This window comes from Pelophylax lessonae, assembly GCF_965119305.1.
Source record: "Pelophylax lessonae genome assembly, chromosome: 6".
Taxonomy (NCBI): domain Eukaryota; kingdom Metazoa; phylum Chordata; class Amphibia; order Anura; family Ranidae; genus Pelophylax; species Pelophylax lessonae.
Genome location: NC_138773.1, coordinates 328655225 through 328673636, shown reverse-complemented (window position 1 = coordinate 328673636; position 18412 = coordinate 328655225). Strand labels below are relative to the sequence as shown.

The 18412-nt window shown below is 46.3% G+C and overlaps 1 protein-coding gene across 1 annotated transcript in view; it reads right to left on the bottom strand.

Annotated features, from left to right (window-relative positions):
* Positions 1-18412, bottom strand: part of LOC309558759 (protein mono-ADP-ribosyltransferase PARP14-like) — a 106945-nt gene that overhangs the window by 49966 nt on the left and 38567 nt on the right. Inside the window, exons 8-10 of the mRNA XM_082261807.1 lie at positions 8137-8358; positions 7783-7834; positions 5185-5301 (exon numbers count right to left, since the gene is read on the bottom strand). Coding sequence (XP_082117933.1) covers positions 5185-5301; positions 7783-7834; positions 8137-8358 — 391 coding nt within the window. The remainder of the gene's footprint in view (positions 1-5184; positions 5302-7782; positions 7835-8136; positions 8359-18412) is intronic.

Here is an 18412-nt window from a genome sequence, read left to right as displayed (position 1 = left end):
CTGACTCTTTTGCGCAGCAGGGTTCCAAGTAGTATCTGCAACCCAACATCTGAATTCTGCTGTGTACTCAGCGACAGAGCGTCTTCCCTGCCTCAGACTATGCAGCTTTGCTTCAGCAGTAGCACATCGGTTGGGATCATCAAAAACCTGATCCATTGCAGTCAAAAAGGTCTGCAGATTTTTAAAATGGCACTGTCCTGCTCAATATATGGGGAAGCCCAAGCTAGAGCTTCTCCAGTCAGAAGTTGGAGAATCAAGGTTACCTTTCTCTTCTCAGAAGGAAATGCAACAGGGTGTGTTTGGAAATATAAACTACACTGATTTAGGAAACCTCTGTAATGATGGCGGTCTCCATTAAACTTGGATGGTAAAGGCTGAGGCATATGTGTGATAGTATCACCTCGGTCCAGTAATAGTCTCTGCAGAGCATAAATCTCCTTCTGTTGTCTTTCCAATAGACTTTCTAGTTTATTAACTTTTTCTTGGCAGGTAACACCAAATTCTTGCAGCTCAGCAATTTGTTGCCTAAGAGGAGTCACGATGCTTGCTATAGCGGCCTCCATGTTTTGGGCCAGAATATTCTGTCACGATCCGGGGTCAGGCTCGAAGACCAGTAGCTATAGCAGTCGCAGTTCACACAGGAACCAGCAGGATAGGAACACTGACAGGTCACCCAGGCAGATGACGCAGGCTCACCTGAGGTGCGGAGTCTAAGTACTAACCGGTCTTCACCAGCGCTCCTGAAGGTGGAGATGGATTTTGCTGCGTGTTAGCACCAGGTCGCGGTCCTCAAGATCGCCCCACCAGGAGGTGAGCAAGTCAGAGTCCAGTAGCTGATAGGGATTAAGCTGAAGCGTAGTCAAGGAGTAGCCAAAGGTCGGTAACCAGTAGTTGCAGGTTGGGATCAAACAGAAGAGTAGTCGAGGAACAAGACAAGTGTCGATAACGGATGGTAGCAAAGATACAGACGGCAGCAGGAGAGACAAGCGAGATATCGGCTGTTGAAGGCACAATATTCTGGCGACCAGGAAGTGCAAAGACATGGCTTATAACAGGAAGTTAATGGGAGGAGCAAAGGGTTCAAGGTTCAAGGCAATAAGGATTCACAGCAGGATCATTCAAGGATTTGTCCAGGGAGCTGTCCAGCATTCCAGGTAGCTCAGTGAGTAGAGTCAGTGCCAGACACCATGGAGGTCTCAGGTTCAAGTCCGGGTCCTGACAGGGAGGATCGCTTTGTGTACTGCGACCAAAAATCAGAATTGGTATTGTATAAGAGATACATAGATGATTTGCTCCTCATCTGGCGAGGTACTGAGCAATCATTATGTGAGTATATGCAACACCTCAACAACAATAGGAACAACATCAAATTGGAATTCAGTTGGAGTCAAATAAGTATCCATTATTTGGATGTTGAAATTTTTCTGCAGAATGGAGAGGTGGGCACTAAAGCGTATTTTAAGCCCACTGATAGGAATAGTTTCCTACCCATGTATAGTGGACACCACCCAAAGTGGTTACGAAACATCCCAAAAGGACAGTTCCTCCGAATTAGGAGGAACTGTACCAAGGATGACGACTATTTCATACAATCCAATCTTCTAAAGAGTCGCTTTATGGAGAAAGGATATAGCCCATCCATTCTGGAAAATACGAGACAAGAAGTCGGATGCTATTCACAGGAGCAGTGCCTGGAGGATAAAATTCAAACTGAGAATAGCAAGCACGAATGGGGGTTCATATCCAACTATAGTGAACAACATAAATTAATAGAGAGCATCTTTAGAAAACATTGGGGTGTCCTTTGCATGGATAGACTTTTGGGGAAGGCTATTCCCCAGAACCCCACCTTTATATATAGGAAAGGTCCATCTTTTGGAGATAAAGTGGTACAAAAGATAATAGATCCCCCCACAAGGCCTAAAATGTTCTGGGATCGTGAGGGGTTCTATGCATGCCGGAGATGCACATCTTGCAGGCAAGTTAGAGAGCATGTACGTGGAATTAAAACCTTTACTTCTAGTGCTAACGGGCAGCAATTTGAGATCAAGGAATGCATCACGTGTCTAACGACACATGTGGTGTATTGCTTGGAATGCCCTTGTGGCTTAATGTACATCGGACGCACAAAGAGAACTCTGACGAAGCGTGTGTCTGAGCACATAGCAAAGATCATTAAAGGGGATAAGGACCACAGCGTGCCCCTTCACTTTAAGCAGAAACATAACAAGGACCCCCTTAGGCCTGAGGTTTTGGGGTGTGGATAGAATACACCCTAACTGGAGGGGATCAAATATGGTGAGAGAGCTGTCGCGTAGGGAAACCTACTGGATATATCTGACCGACGTTCTCCATCCAAAGGGCCTGAATGTGGAACTTGATGTAAACTGCTTTATTAGTGACTATTAAATGCTAGCTAGCGCCATGTGCATATGCAGCCGCTGAGCTTTTTATGCCATTTTATAAAGCAGATTATGTATTTTAAAATTTTAAATTAATTTTAATATATTTTAATTTTAATTTTAAAGGGTTTTGAATTATTTTGTTCATTTCTGACCAGACAAGAGTAAACAGGAGATCCCCTTTGTTTTGGGTCACCCAAAGTTGGGGTTTTAGGTCTGGTCGATTTGTTTATACTAAGTATTATTTTAACCATAATCTTGTACCAGAGGCGTAACTAGAATCTTCAGGGCCCCGATGCAAGAAACCATGAAGGGCCCCCCAGACCCCTGGCCGGGGCCCTTCCCTTCAAGCCCGGGGCTCTTCCCACTGATCCTGGGGCTCTTTACTCTCGTTGCATGGCCCCGCAGCAGGATCCTTTCACAAGTTCTGCAGTGGGCCCCCTTCCTGCAATCTTGGGGCCTCCCCACAGTGGTGCAATGCCAGTGCCCGGTCGCAAGTGTGACTTTTGAGATCCTGGAAGTTCACCCACTGGTTTGCTACCGGGCCCCCTGGAGCATGGGGCCCGGTAGCGATTGCAACCCCTGCAACCCCTGTAGTTACGCCCCTGTCTTGTACTTAGACACTGGTATATACTATAAGTACTATATGGTCAAGCATATTGATATGCTTATTTTATATGCAATATGGTCCATTATACTGATATGTTTACCTTATATGCAATTACGTCGATATATATGCAGGATATTATTGGGTTAATTTGGGGCATGAAAAGGCATGATAAATCGGTGGTATAGTAATACATCAGCAAGCATGATATACGTGAGCATTGGCCATCGCACACATGTATGATAGGGCAGTACTGTGTGAGTAGAACCAAAAGATAACCCATTGAATGGGGTAAATATATTGCCAGTAGAAAGTAGAAACCAGCCACCGATTTCTCATTGCATACATGGAGCGATGCTGGGATATCAATGTTGAATGTTAACAGGAGTCGGAAGCATTATTAGCATGATGGTTCCATATAACGACTTATTATTGTAAGAAACTACTGTACACACATTGCCAGCAGAGTTAAGGGTGGCTCTAATGACTTGGAGACCCACCATTGGTTGGTTCCGCCGCTATCGGCTGACCGCGACAATTGTGGCAGTACTGAAGTGGTTAAAGCCGAGCGGAGGGACTAGATAAATAGGAGTGACATGACCGCGCAAGCACGCTCTCTGTTGAAGTCCTCTGACGAAACGCGTTAGGGCGGTGGCTTGCGTGGTCACCCAGGCAACAGGACGTTGTCCAGCCACGAGGATCGGGAACTTCCGGGACGCTGAATAGCGGGCGGGAGACCGGTAAGCGTCCGGCAGAGACCGTATTGCCTATGATGATATGCTGTTTATTGTCCTTTTAAATGTGAATGTAATGGGAGAGGGTTCTTTATAATAAAGGTGCGTTGTTTTATCAAACAATATTGCCCTATGTGCATCTTTTACTCTCTCATATGCACGACTGGTTTAAGGACACTGCAGCCGTGAGCTAATGCTAGTGAGTGCTGAGTTCGGTGACAATCCATTTGAGAGCGCCATTGACTACGGGCTTTTTGAACAGAGAAATCTGGTAAGAGCATAACCTTGGGGATTTGCACGTGGTGAGGTGGAGGCATACTTCCAGCAACTGTTTTACATTTGGTTTGCTGTTTCCTTCCCATGACCCCATCTGAAGTCTTGTTGGTGATGGACTTTTCCACATTGGACTCTGACACCCTATCTTGTTTCACATACTGATGTATTGTGAGAGCTATATTATTGTAGATATTTATTGTTTCTTTGTGGATTTGTAGAGCTGCTTGTGCTTATTAACTTGTTGGTACGCACCTTTTTTATATGTACTGTGACATACTGAAGCAGAGCATGATCCCCTCCCTTCGGTGACTGGGCTGCAGGGCAGTATTCCAACATGATGATGACCCCAAACACACCTCCAAGACGACCACTGCCTTGCTCAAGAAGCTGAAGGTAAAGGTGATGGACTGGCCAATCATGTCTCCAGACCTAAACCCTATTGACCATCTGTGGGGCATCCTCAAACGGAAGGTGGAGGAGCGCAAGGTCTCTAACATCCACCAGCTCTGTGATGTCATCATGGAGGAGGGGAACAGGACTCCAGTGGCAACCTGTGAAGCTCAAGTGAACTCCATGTCCAGTGCTGGAAAACAATGGTGACCGCACAAAATATTGACACATTGGGCCCAATTTGGACATTTTCACTTAGGGATGTACTCACTTTTGTTGCCAGTGGTTTAGACATTAATGGCTGTGTGTTGAGTTATTTTGAGGGGACAGCAAATTTACACTGTTATACAAGCTGTACACTCACTACTTTACATTGTAGCAAAGTGTCATTTCTTCAGTGTTGTCACATGAAAAGATAGAATAAAATATTTACAGAAATGTGAGGGGTGTACTCAAAATTTTATAACAGAGACTAAGAAAAAATTTGAAATGCAAAATTTTACGCCAGGAACTAAGAACAAAAATGTCAAAAATGTTGGTCATTTTTAGTTTAATTATCAAAGATTAAAAATCCCAGTGGTGATTAAATACCAGCATAAGAAAGCTCTTGTGTGAAAAAAATGATAAAAAATGTCATATGGGTACAGTGTTGCATGACTGCGCAATTGTGATTCAAAGTCAACAGCGCTGAAAGCTGAAAATTAGCCTGGGCAGAAAGGGGTTGAAAGTTTCCGGTATTGAAGAGGTTAATATTTGGTTTCTGTCATTTCTATACCTGATGTGGATAAAATGACAATCACATCGGCTGTTTCCATGGTTACGTCTCCTTTCTTCACCTGAAATGTGAGCGGTCCGATCTTCATCTCGTGCGTTCCCTGTGCTGAACTCCTGACTGTTAGAGACACAATGACAGGTATTAGATGATCCAAAACTATAGTCCTATTGTCCCATAGCCCCATTGCCTATAACCCCATAGTCCATATCCCCATAGTCCATAGTCCCATAGTCCAGTAGCCCCATAGTCCCATAATCCATAGTCCATTGCCCCATAGTCCCTAGTCCCATAGCCCTTTAGCCCCATAGTCTTATAGCTCCAAAGCCTCATAATCTCATATAGTTTTATAGTCTCATAGTCCCATAGTCTTATAGCCCCATAGTATCATAGTCCATAGCCCTATAGTCTATATCCCTATAGTCCATAGTCGCATAGCTCTATAGTCCATAGTTTCATAGTGCTATAGCCCCATAGTCCTATTGTCCCATAGCCCCAGAGTCCTATTGTCCCATAGCCCCATAGTCCATATTCCATATCCACATAGTCCATATCCCCATAGTCCATAGTTCCATAGTCCTATAGCCCCATAACTCCAAAATCTCATAGTCTCTCATAGTCCCAAAGTCCAATAGCCCCATAGTCCTATAGCCCCACAGTCCCATAGACTCATAATCCATTGCACTATAGTCTATATCCTCATAGTCCATAGTTCCATAGTCCATAGCCCCATAGTCCCATAGCCCTATTGTGCCAAAGCCTCATATTCCTATTGTCCCATAGCTCCATATTCCATATCCCCATAGTCTATAGCCCCACAGCACCAAAGCTTCATAGTTTCACAGCTCCAAAATTAATATCTCTCATAGTCCCATAGCCCATAGTCCTATAGCCCCATAGTCCTATAGCCCCATAGTCCTATAGCCCCATAGTCTCATAGTACATTGCCCCATAGTCCTATTGTCCCGTAGCCCCACAGTACTTATCCCCATAGCTCATATCCTCATAGTCTATAGTCCCAAAGCCCCATAGCCTCATAGTCCATTGCCCCATTGTCCATAGTACCATAGTCCTATAGCCCCATAGCTCCATAGTCTCATAGCTCCAAAATATCATAGTCTCTCATAGTCCCATAGTCCTTTAGCCCCATAGTCCAAAAGCCCCATAGCCCCATAGTCTCATAGTCCATTGCCCCATAGTCTATATCCCCATAGTCCATAGTTCCATAGTCCTATAGCCCTATAGTCTCATAGCCCCAAAGCCCTATTGTCCCATAGCCCCATAGTCCTATTGTCCCATTGCCCCATAGTCCATATTCCATATCCCCATAGTTCATATGCCCATAGTCTATACTCCCATAGCCCCATAGCCCCATTGTCCATTGCCCCATTGTCCATAGTCACATAGTCCTTTAGTGTAGGTAATAGACTCCGCGCTTGTGGAATATGCGGATGTAAATAAATGTGTAAAGATTAGACTGCAGCCTCTCTAATTTATAGTCAAGGACTATAAAAGTATGAAAAAAGGGGGGTGTGGGGGAATGGCGCTGTCTAATAATAGAACGTGTTTCAAAACCTGTATGTTAAAATATGGCAATAAATAGTTTAACTGATGATGTATGCCAAGATAAAGGAGAGGTATAAAACTATAAATATAATAATAGATGATATACCAATGAGAAGTGAAGATAAGGAATCAAAAAGTGCCTAGTGCATAAATAGTAAATATAAATATAAAATCATCAACTAAATTAATAATGGTAAAGTGCATATCACAAGTGATATAGGATAAAAATACAAATGATCATAAATATAAAGTGACAAGTGCGTATAGATGAATAAGTAAAAATACCATAAGCTCAAAAGTGCCAATAAGTTGAAAAAAACAAGAATAGATTGGGTGTATGACAACGTATACTGGTGACGTATATGAATAAATATATAAATAGTGATTGGAAAAAGTCCAGTGGGGATATGCGAAATAGACTAGTGATGAAGTGACTGGAAATGTCCAAATGGTGACAAGTGGTACCACTTTACCACTTTTTCCAATCACTATTTATATATTTATACGTTCTATTATTAGACAGCGCCATTCCCCCACACCCCCCTTTTTACATAGTCCTTTAGCCCCATAGTCCCATAGTCCATTGACCCATAGTCTATAGTTCCATAGACCCATAGCCCTAGTGTTCCATGGCCCCATAGTCCTAGTGTTCCATGGCCCCATAGTCCTATAGCCCCATAGTCCTATTGTCCCATAGCCCATAGTTCCATAGCCCCATAGTCCCATTGTCCCATAGCCCCATAGTCCTATTGTCCCATAGCCCCATAGTCCATAAGCCCCAAAGTCAATAAGCCCCATTGTCCATAGGCCCCATAGCCCCATAGTCCATAAGCCCAATAGTCCATAAGTCCCATAGTCTCATAGTCCATAGTCCCGTAACCCCATAGCTACAAAGTCCTATAGTCCACAGTCCATCTAAGGAGTGAGCACGAGAGGGTGGCTACATTCCTACATACAGTGGGACTACAGAGAATGAATGTAGCCACCCTCTAACAGGAAGTCAGATTCACATAATTTTATCTGACAGTCACTCACCTGAGCCTTCCTTGTGACTCCCGGTCTTTTTATTGAGTTCATCTGAGAATGCCTGATCACAGGGAATAACAGATAAAATATAATATTTGCTGATTTCAGGGAATATAACAGATACTAAGATTTATCACGTCTGTGTACTGCATCGGTGCTCAACCTGTGGCCCTCCAGCTGTTTTGAAACTACAGGTCCTATGAGGCATTGCAGGGCTGACAGTTACAAGCATTATTCCCAAAGACAGAGGTATGATGGGACTTGTAGTTCCGCAACAGCTGGGGGAGCACAGGTTGAGCACCCATGGTGTACTGTATTGTATGTCAGTGGTCAGGGTCAGGTGGCATATCTCAGTTTTGTTACCTTTATGGTTTCGGTGTCTTTGGGGTGCAGCAGGATGTTCACCTCCTTCAGATAGGCAGATTTGTTTTTACTGCTAAAGTTGAGAATTTCTTCAAACATTAAAGCAGCGACAGTAGATCTGGGAAATGCGAGGGCCCCGGTCCCGATTGCCGGGAATGTTATGGAAACCTTCTTCCTCTTCTCTGCTTCATTTAGACACTTCTTTATAATGTCACTTAATGTCTGTTAAAAATAATATAAGTATTTACTAGCATTATATATCTAATAACTACATGTGGTGGCTGCATTCATTTTCTGTTGCCTGTCCAAGAATATTTTCAGCAACTACAAAATAACTGCTGTTGATCCTTCCAAAAATCCCATTTCTCTTACGTCCTCCGACAGTCGCCGCCTCTTCATATTCGTCACAATGGGGTTATTGACCTTTGCTCCGTAGGAGTAGCTAGGCAACAGAATATGTCAATATTAAAGCTTTTAGCATATCCCACCCCCAGGGGGTGGTCCCCTCAGTCAATACCCTCCTGCTTCCTGTATCCATACCTCAGTTTCAATTGTCTAGCTCAGGAGTAGGCTGGCTGATTCTGTGCTGGGGCTCATCAGTCTCAGCTTCTTTTCTCTTTTGATTTTATTTGAAGTTTTTCCTCTTCCTTTTATTTAGCTGTTTATTTTTTCAGCACTAGTTAGATTCTTCTGATGAAGATGATCGTGCGGAGCTGGGTCTCGGGCTGACCTCCCTGGTTTTCCGGGGCTCAGGGTCAGTGGCTTCCCAGCCTGCCATCGAGCGTTCAGTCAGGTTTTTTCCTGGCATGTGTGAACAACCCATCCCTGTTCGCTGCAGGGATGCTGCGGTGAGGTGGCTACCTCACTGGACGCCATGCAGTTTCGCACCGCAGTTCTACTGCGTCCTGGCTGCGACTCTCCCTGTCCTCTGTGCAGCGGCTTGATCGCTTGTGCGGGCTCCCCACGCCGTGCAGAAGGTAAGTGTACTCTGTGTGGGGACCTGTCTGTTTGGTGGGTGTCAGTCTGGGACTGTGTAACCCTGCATATCTGTAAACACTATTGGGCTCCCTGTCTGGATTGCTGCTTTATGTGGGCTGCAGGGGGGGGGGGCTCCTCTGCTCTGTTTCAAACAGGCTGTGTGTTTTTTCTGTGTGACATGCTGTATGCTGTGGGGCATGATGTGAGACATGTTTGGGGGCATACATGCGGCGACCGCTGCTGCGGTCCGCCATTTTTATTGCAGCAGGCTTATGGTGGCCGATACTGTGTGGAGAGAGCGGCGTTTTTGGCGCCAAGAGCCGCCATTTTGGTGGCGATCGCTCGGGCCACATGTCAGCGCTGCATGATCTATGCCTTTGCAGCCCTCCACCGGCGGCCATGTTTGTGTAGCCTTCCATAGGCTTTATAGGAGCGGTCGGTATTGCATCACTTCCTTTGCTCTGAGAACAGCGAGCGGTGCAGCAGCCTGAGGGATCTCTCCAGGTTTATCTTCCTTATTCCTGTATTCCTTGCCTAAGTTTTGTACTTCTCCCTGTGGGGGTCGGTGTGTGCTGTGTGTGCGGTGGGCTGCGCTTGCCGCGATCTTAAAGGGGCAGTTCTCCCTTTTTTTCCTGCAAACTTTTGGGGCATGGACTCTCAGGAAAGCAAATTTCCTCCCACTTTAGTGGGGGGCTAAGGGGCTGCTGCTTCCCCCGAGGGGGGTGATTTAGCTACCATTGTAGCTAATCTAGCTGCTCAGGTGCAGATGCTTGTGGCTGCTCAATCCACAAAACGGCCCAGAGTTTCAATTTCCTCTGATTCAGAGGGCGATGGTGATGGGGCTGCTATGGCTGGGGTCCCCTTATCGGGGTCCCGTTCGTCCCTGGACCTTGTAGGGTCTGAAGTGGAGGCTGAGGTTGAAGGGGTTGATAATTCCCCACCTGGCTCGTCTGAAGAGCTTGCAATCATGGATGAGTTGGTTGCTTCTATCAAACAAACGCTGCGATTGCAGGATGAACCATATCCTCCTGCCGTCCTAGCCTCTTATGGGACGCAGCGAAGACGCAAATCATCGCAGGTTTTTCCTTGCACTGCGGATTTTCAGCGCGCTGTTAGTGAACAATGGCGCAATATAAAGAAACCTTTTGCTGTGCCAAGTAGGTTCAAGCTGCGTTATCCTTTCACGCCCGCTACTGATGAACGTTGGTGTGTACCACCTCCGGTGGATCACGCGGTGGCAGTTTTGAATAAGTCTACTGCGATTTTGGCGGAGGATACCCCGGTGTTCCGGGATCCCACGGACAGGAGACTGGCCCGTCATACTTACACGGTTACTGGTTCCATGCTGAAAGCTATTTTTGCTTCCCTTAGGGCAGCTCAGGCTGTCGCGGATTGGACGCAGGTGCTCAGGCGCATCCTGGTGGCTGACTCTGCCCCTCCGACAACGTTGGCTATGGTAGATCAAATTCATCAGGGTGTCATGTATTTGTGTGATGCGGACTTAGATATAGTCCCTTTGGCTGCACGTGTGCACAGCGTGGCGGTATTGACACGCCGCCTGATTTGGCTGAAATGTTGGTCTGTGGACCAATCTTCTCGCAAAACTTTAGCTAATCTACCCTATACGGGATCTCGCCTTTTTGGCGAATCCTTGGATACGCTGATAAAGGGGATCACTGGGGGTAAGAGCACCCTCTTGCCCCAGTCTCACAAGGCTAAGGTTGCTCATGGTAAGAAGCATGCTTCGTTTAGACCCTCTCAGGGGTCCTTTCGTGCCTTTCGGTCGCACTATAAGGGCAAACCCTTCAAAGGCCAAGGCTCCCAGAAGAAGCCATGGACAGGTAAGCAGAAGTCCGGCCAGTCCGGGTCTGCTGCCCATAACACTGCGGCCTGAAGGGGCGCCCTCACCCAGTTCTGGGGTGGGGGAACGTTTGCTCGGTTTTCTTCAACCCTGGCTGGCCCGCGTTCGGGACAGGTGGGTTCAGGAGATCGTTCGGTCCGGTTACAAGATCGAGTTTCTCTCTCGGCCGGCGAGCAGATTTTTTCCCTCAAATCTTCAACTATCTCCGGAGCGTTTGCGGGATCTGCACCTGGCGTTGCGGGACCTGCGGGCTCAGGGAGTGGTGGTTCCGGTGCCTCATCGGGACAGATTTCGGGGGTTCTATTCCAATCTGTTCACTGTGCCCAGAAAGGAGGGCAAGGTACGTCCGATTCTGGACTTGAAGGCTCTAAACCGCTTTGTACGGATTCGCAAGTTCCGCATGGAGTCCCTGCGATCGGTGGTGGCTGCCCTGGTTCCGGGAGAATTCATGGCCTCCATCGATTTGAAGGATGCGTACCTTCACATCCCCATTTTCGAGGGTCACCAGAGTGTAACGCTCCTGCGTTTCATGTATGGTGTGGATTTTCAGCTGCAGAAATATTCCACTTCAGTAGTCATGTAAGAGAGATGCTGAGATACCATTCCCAACCTCAATGACTCATCATGTGTGGAAGGTCTTAATTCAGCTAGTAAATACACACACTCAACAAGCTGGTTCCTAGAGTGACTTTATGTATGTAGTAACACAGTGATGAAGATTTAAGAGACAGGTTGAGTGGAGGTGGTAGGTGACAGACACTTGAAGGTAAGACAGTAGCAGATGGATGCAGGTAGGTTTAGCAATCATGTATGGTAGCAGATGACAGAGTAGCAGGTGGACATACAAGAGTGATCAACCCAGTGCAGGAATAAGTAGCAGTAGTTCCTAAGAGCTAGCAATCTAGATATGCAGATGTGATAAATAGTCTTTACTATGCAGAGCTAGATAGTGTAAGCTTAGTATAAGTTTATAGAGGGTTCCCCTGCGGGGTACTTAGCACTAATAGCAATACAGCCGAAGGTTGGTTCAGGAGGAGCGGATGATCCGGAAGCGGGATGCAGGGATCAGCGCAGCGAGGTTCCGTCAGTGAGGTATGCTTGCAAGCACGAAAGCTTCAAGCCAAGTTAGCATCCAGGTAAGGGTGTTTGAACGAACACATGTGAGTGAGAACCGGCGCTTTAAATAGCCATCTAGTCCGGCGCTGAGTGATGACAGCTTCAGTCTTAAAGGTGTATGCGCACCTTTCCAAAAGAGAATGGTGGGGCGCATACACTTGTGAAAAGAGTAATTTAGGGTACCAAAGGTACCGGAACATTACACAGAGGTACTTTCGATTCGCCATTGCGGAGGATCATTACCAATTCGTGGCCCTGCCCTTTGGTCTCGCTTCGGCTCAGCGGGTGTTCACCAAGGTGCTTGCACCGGTTCTGGCTTTATTGAGAGCCCAGGGCATCTCGGTCCTGGGGTATCTGGACGACATTCTGGTTCGGTCTGCGACCAGTCAGGGTCTGGTAAAAGACCTGTCCGTCACGATGCAGACTCTGCAGGAGTTTGGTTGGACGATAAATCTTCCGAAGTCAACGCTGTGTCCATCTGTTCGTCTTCCCTACCTGGGAATGATCCTGGACTCGGTTCAGGCGAGAGTCTTCCTGCCGGACGACAAGCTCAGGACACTTCAGGACGAAGTCAGGTCCCTCAAGGACAATCAATGCTCGTCCCTCCGGACGTGTATGAGGTGTCTGGGATTGATGGTCTCGGCTTTCGAGGCGATTCCCTTCGCCCAGTTTCACACGCGGGGCCTCCAAGCCGAGGTCCTGTCCAAGTGGGATGGGCGACCGCAATCTCTGGATCTCCAGATTTCTTTGAGCCATCGCACCAGAAGGGATCTTCTGTGGTGGCTACAGTCCCCGGCAGGGTGTCGGGGGGCAAGTCTTTTCGCCCTTTTTCCTGGACGGTGATCACCACGGATGCCAGCCTGTCGGGCTGGGGTGGTGTTCTGGGCGTTCTGTCTGCCCAGGGAACTTGGTCGGAGGAGGAATCCTCCCTTCCGATCAACATTCTGGAATTGCGAGCGATAAATCTCTGCCTTCGACATTGGACGGACAGGCTGCAGGACCGTCCGGTTCGGGTACAGACGGACAATGCTACAGCGGTGGCTTACATCAACCACCAAGGGGGCACCAGGAGTGCCCGAGCGGCCCGGGAGGTGGCCGACATTCTGTCTTGGGCCGAGACGCACGTCCCGGCGATATCAGCGGTTCACATTCCGGGGGTGGAGAACTGGCAGGTCGCCAGACCCTGGACCAGGGGGAATGGTCCCTCCACCCGGATGTCTTCCAGATGTTGTGCGCGAAGTGGGGTCTTCCGGATGTGGACCTGTTCGCGTCTCGTCTGAACAACAAGGTGGAAAGGTTCGTGGCAAGGACGCGCGATCCTCGGGCAGACGCGTCAGACGCGTTAGTGGCTCCGTGGCATCAGTATCGACTGCTGTATGCGTTTCCACCGATTCAGCTGCTATCCAGGTTCCTTCGCAGGTTGTCCTTGGAACCGCTCACGGTGATTCTGGTGGCGCCGGACTGGCCTCGCCGGTCTTGGTACGCAGACCTCGTGAATCTGGCGGTCGACGCTCCGTGGCGTCTGCCTCTTCGAGAAGATCTCCTGTCTCAAGGACCGATATTCCATCCTGCTTTACAGTCGCTGGCTTTGACGGCCTGGCTGTTGAAACCGAGGTCCTGAAGGATAGGGGCCTCTCCCCTGAGGTCATTCACACTTTGATCAACGCTAGAAAGACTTCTTCGGGAAGGTTTACTACCGTACTTGGAAGGCCTATTTTGCCTGGTGTGAGTCCAGGGGGTTTTCCCCTCGCTCATACTCGGAGTCTAGGGTGTTGTCTTTCCTTCAAACGGGTGTGGACCAGCGTTTGGCGTTGGCCACGATTAAGGGCCAGATTTCTGCGCTGGCCGTTCTTTTTCAACGCCCTGTGGCGTCTAACTCCTTGGTTAGCACTTTTGTTCAAGGGGTGCGGCACCTGGTCCCTCCTAGGAGGGAGCCTTTGCCTCCATGGGACTTGAACCTTGTTCTGTCCGTGTTGCAACATGCTCCTTTTGAAAAGATCAGGAAGATCTCGTTGTCCACGTTGTCCAAAAAGGTCACCTTTTTGGTGGCGATCACTTCGGCTCGCAGAGTGTCGGAGCTGGCAGCCTTGTCCTGCAAGTCTCCGTATTTGGTGATTCACTTAGATAAGGTGGTCTTGCGACCTAACCCTTCTTTTCTTCCGAAAAGGATTCCGGAATTTCACCTCAATGAGGACATTGTCTTGCCTTCGCTTTGCGTGAACCCTAAACATCCAAAGGAGGTGGACTTACACTCCTTGGATGTTGTTCGGGCGATCAGGGTTTACCTGTCATCGACAAAATCTTTTCGCAAGACGGATTCTCTATTTGTCCTTCCAGAAGGACCTCGGAAGGGCATGGCGGCGTCGGCTTCTTCCATCGCCAAATGGATCAGACAGACCATTGAACAGGCTTATGCTTTGAAGGGTAAAGTTTCCCCTATGTCTGTGAAGGCGCACTCTACCAGATCTCTGAGTACGTCTTGGGCCTGTCATCATCGGGCTTCTGTGGCCCAGGTGTGTAAGGCGATGACTTGGTCGTCCGTTCACACCTTCTCAAAATTCTACAAAGTGGATGTTCAGGCATCGGCAGATGCTTCCTTTGGCCGCAAGGTTCTTAGTGCGGCAGTGCCTTAGAGTCCCTTGTTTCTGGACCCCTGGCTGTTTGGGATGTTTTTTATCCCTAGGTTATTTGTTTTCCTGGGTTGTTGCTCCTGTTGAGCAAGTTTTTTTCATGCTGCCCAGCTGGTTTCCTTCCTTTGGTAAGGTTCCTTTTTTTCTGCTGTGGGTACTGCGTTGCCTTAGGCGCGGCTGCGTTTCCCACCCCTCATGTATGCACTGCTTTGGGACGTCCCCATTGTGACGAATATGAAGAGGCGGCGACTGTCGGAGGACGTAAGAGAAAACTGAATTTTTGTAAAATCTTACCTGTAAAATTCCTTTCTCTGAGTCCTCCGACAGTCGCCGCCCCCGCCCCTCTTTTGGGGTTTGTATATGTACTCTACTGCTATTCTACTGAAACTGAGGTATGGATACAGGAAGCAGGAGGGTATTGACTGAGGGGACCACCCCCTGGGGGTGGGATATGCTAAAAGCTTTAATATTGACATATTCTGTTGCCTAGCTACTCCTACGGAGCAAAGGTCAATAACCCCATTGTGACGAATATGAAGAGGCGGCGACTGTCGGAGGACTCAGAGAAAGGAATTTTACAGGTAAGATTTTACAAAAATTCCGTTGTCCTTGTAATCTGTGCGCTGAGCTGAAAACCTGTGTGCGGGGCTCAAACCTCCACCTGTGTAAGGATGATGAGAGATGGGAGGTGTCTGCTAGTCCAAATCAGAAGTAAACAATGACAACATTGCTCCTTAATGGATACACTACAGTGAGTGTTGTCACCTACAGATATAAACTGTACTACTGGCAGGATCACCAGGTGAAAATAAATGGAAAAATGAATAATAAAACATCACATCTAAGGACTAGTAAGCTGCAGTATACAGTACAACATTTTTGTTCTTGGGTTTTGAAGCTTTAAATTGTTTGTAAATAGAGATTTACAACACTGCCCTGTTCGGTTCACAGCAAAACTCCTTAACAGGGGAAACGTTTTAACCCAAACAGCGAACCCCATTGAAATCTAAGGGAGCCAAACAGGAACAATCACAAATCCCCATTTTGAAGGTTTACATGCACGTAATTTGCTATAAAAGGGCTATGTGGGTCTGGATAATGCCCTGGGGCACATGTATGAATGAGAACATTTAAACAATCTTTTTTTCAGGAGCAGTGATTTTAATGATGCTTAAAGTGCAACAATAAAAATTAAAAATTTGGTAAAATATAGTGCCCGTTGGGTCCCCTTAGTCTGCCTGTAAATAAATGGCACATCTCTAGCATGTATAGAACCTGCTGCAGCAAAGAAATGAAATTTCTAAAGAAATCCTATCACATTTAAAATGACTTGCAGTTGCAATTGCCGCTATCCGGTTTAAAAAAAAAAAAATGGCGTGGGGTTCCCCCTCAGTCTATACCAGACCCTTAACTGAGCATGCAGCCTGACAGGTCAGGAAAGAAGGTGGGGATGAGCGAGCACCCCATGTTGATGGGGACAAGGGTCTCTTCCCGACAACCCTGGGTGTGGTTGTCAGCGTCTGCGGGTGGGGGCCTTTCAGAATCTGGAAGCCCCTTGTAATAAGGGGACCCCCAGATTGGAATGGGTATGGGGTACATACCCACTGGGTGGCCCCGTCCTCTTGTGACATCACCATCCCAGCATGCAAAAGGCCATGAAGTTACAAAGAAGGGCATTGCTACCAGGTGACGTCGCCAGGTGGCCCCGCCCTTACCTATATAAGAACTGTCAAAGCGAGGAGAAGGCATTCGGCGGTTGGTCATCCAAGAAGGTGGAAGGGTTTTTTTTTTTTCAGGTGGCGTGATTGATGATGCCTTTACATTGGGGAACAATGTTTTTTTTATTTTTAATAAAGGAATAAACAAAAAAATTGTCTCCTATTTTTTTTTTTTTTTGTACACTTTTTTGGTGATGATGAAAATAGCATACATGTTGGCACCACAGCTAGAAAGCCTTTTTGAACAGGCTGCAATTTCTTAGAGCATGGGGCATTTAGTATTTGTATAAAAAGAAATAAATAAAATATTTGTGTCTTTTTTTGGACACTGACAGTGAATAGCATTCAGATTTGAACCACAGCTAGAAAATGACAATGGAAATAGCATACAGGTTTACACTTCAGCTAAAAATGCAGACTGTCATTGACATGGCCAGAATTATTACAACCAACTACAGATGGTGGAAATGTACTGTGAACAACACACGGAATCCAGCAGCAACCATAGCAGCAGATTGGTTGGGAGGATGACCTGCTCCCCAATGTCAGCTAAGGATTAAAAAAGAAAGAAGATTCCCGCAGTGCAATGACTGCACAAGGTTCAGTAGTGTGATGCTCTGCAGAAGTTCTGGGTAGAGCTTCAGGAGTGTAATGTTCTGCAGGAAGAATGTGAGTACCAGTGTGACTTCAGGAAGAATAGAGAGACAGTTGACCATCTTTTTTCAGGGCATTAAACATAGGAATATTTTTTAAAATATAATGAGCTCCACATTTGAACATTTTACACAGACATACAGTAGGACCACATCAACTGTAAAAAGATGATTTGACAAGTCTTGGAGAGAACTCGTATTGAAAAGAAAATGGAGGGTCTTGTTGCTGACCTTCTCCTAAAATTGCTAGTTACCACCCCTGAGTGGTTTAGATAAGCTGCAAAATGTCTTCAGCTTCTCAGAACAAATTACCATCTGGCAGAACTGCGTAACTGCTACCAGATATACCATGACTTAGATAAATAAGACCTTCACAGATTTATAACAGGGGGGAGTACCGCGCTTAAAAGGTGCTTAGTGCATGTTATTCATACTAATTACATTTAATAAATACATTTACTTTCAGTGCTTTCAAATGTTTATAATAAAATCCCTTGTGCTAAAATTATATAGATATTCTCCAGTGCATAAAATTATATAAATATTCTCCAGTGCATAAAATTTAAAAAAATTCTCATTAATAAATAAAATATTCTTACAAGTGATGTAAATATGTGCTATAAACAATCCTTAAATATATCAAAAATTGTTAAAATAAAGTACCAGTGATAAATTATGTGCTTATAAGCTTACAATAATTAAATAATTCAAAAGTGAAAAAGTGCCAAAGTGTCCTTATATATATAAATAAGGTGGTGTATATTCAGACGCCTTTTCTTTCCCAAAATTCATGCAGGTGCTCTTCCATGCAGTGGCCACTAGGTGTCCTAAGCGCTCACCTCAATTGGCTTTATAACCAGCTTTGTATGGTATCATATGTGATATTTCCTCCTTTTCTATGGTTGATGGATCCGGTCACTAATTCTCACACTTATCCCTTTTCAAACGATATTCCAAGGGGTGTGTGTGGAGCCTTTGAATCTCCAAAATAAATGGGGCCACAATAGTGAAGTACCGTTTGGTGATTTTATTAAAACAGATTTAAAATAACAGACTCACATTTTCCTTCGTCTTTCCCAATGCATAACAATCGTATTGTCGCTACGTCACTTCCGGTTTGGCGTCCTACGCGTTACGCTGCGTGCCCACACAGCTTCTTCCAGGGATCTGTGTGGAAGAAGCTGTGTGGGCACGCAGCGTAACGCGTAGGACGCCAAACCGGAAGTGACGTAGCGACAATACGATTGTTATGCATTGGGAAAGACGAAGGAAAATGTGAGTCTGTTATTTTAAATCTGTTTTAATAAAATCACCAAACGG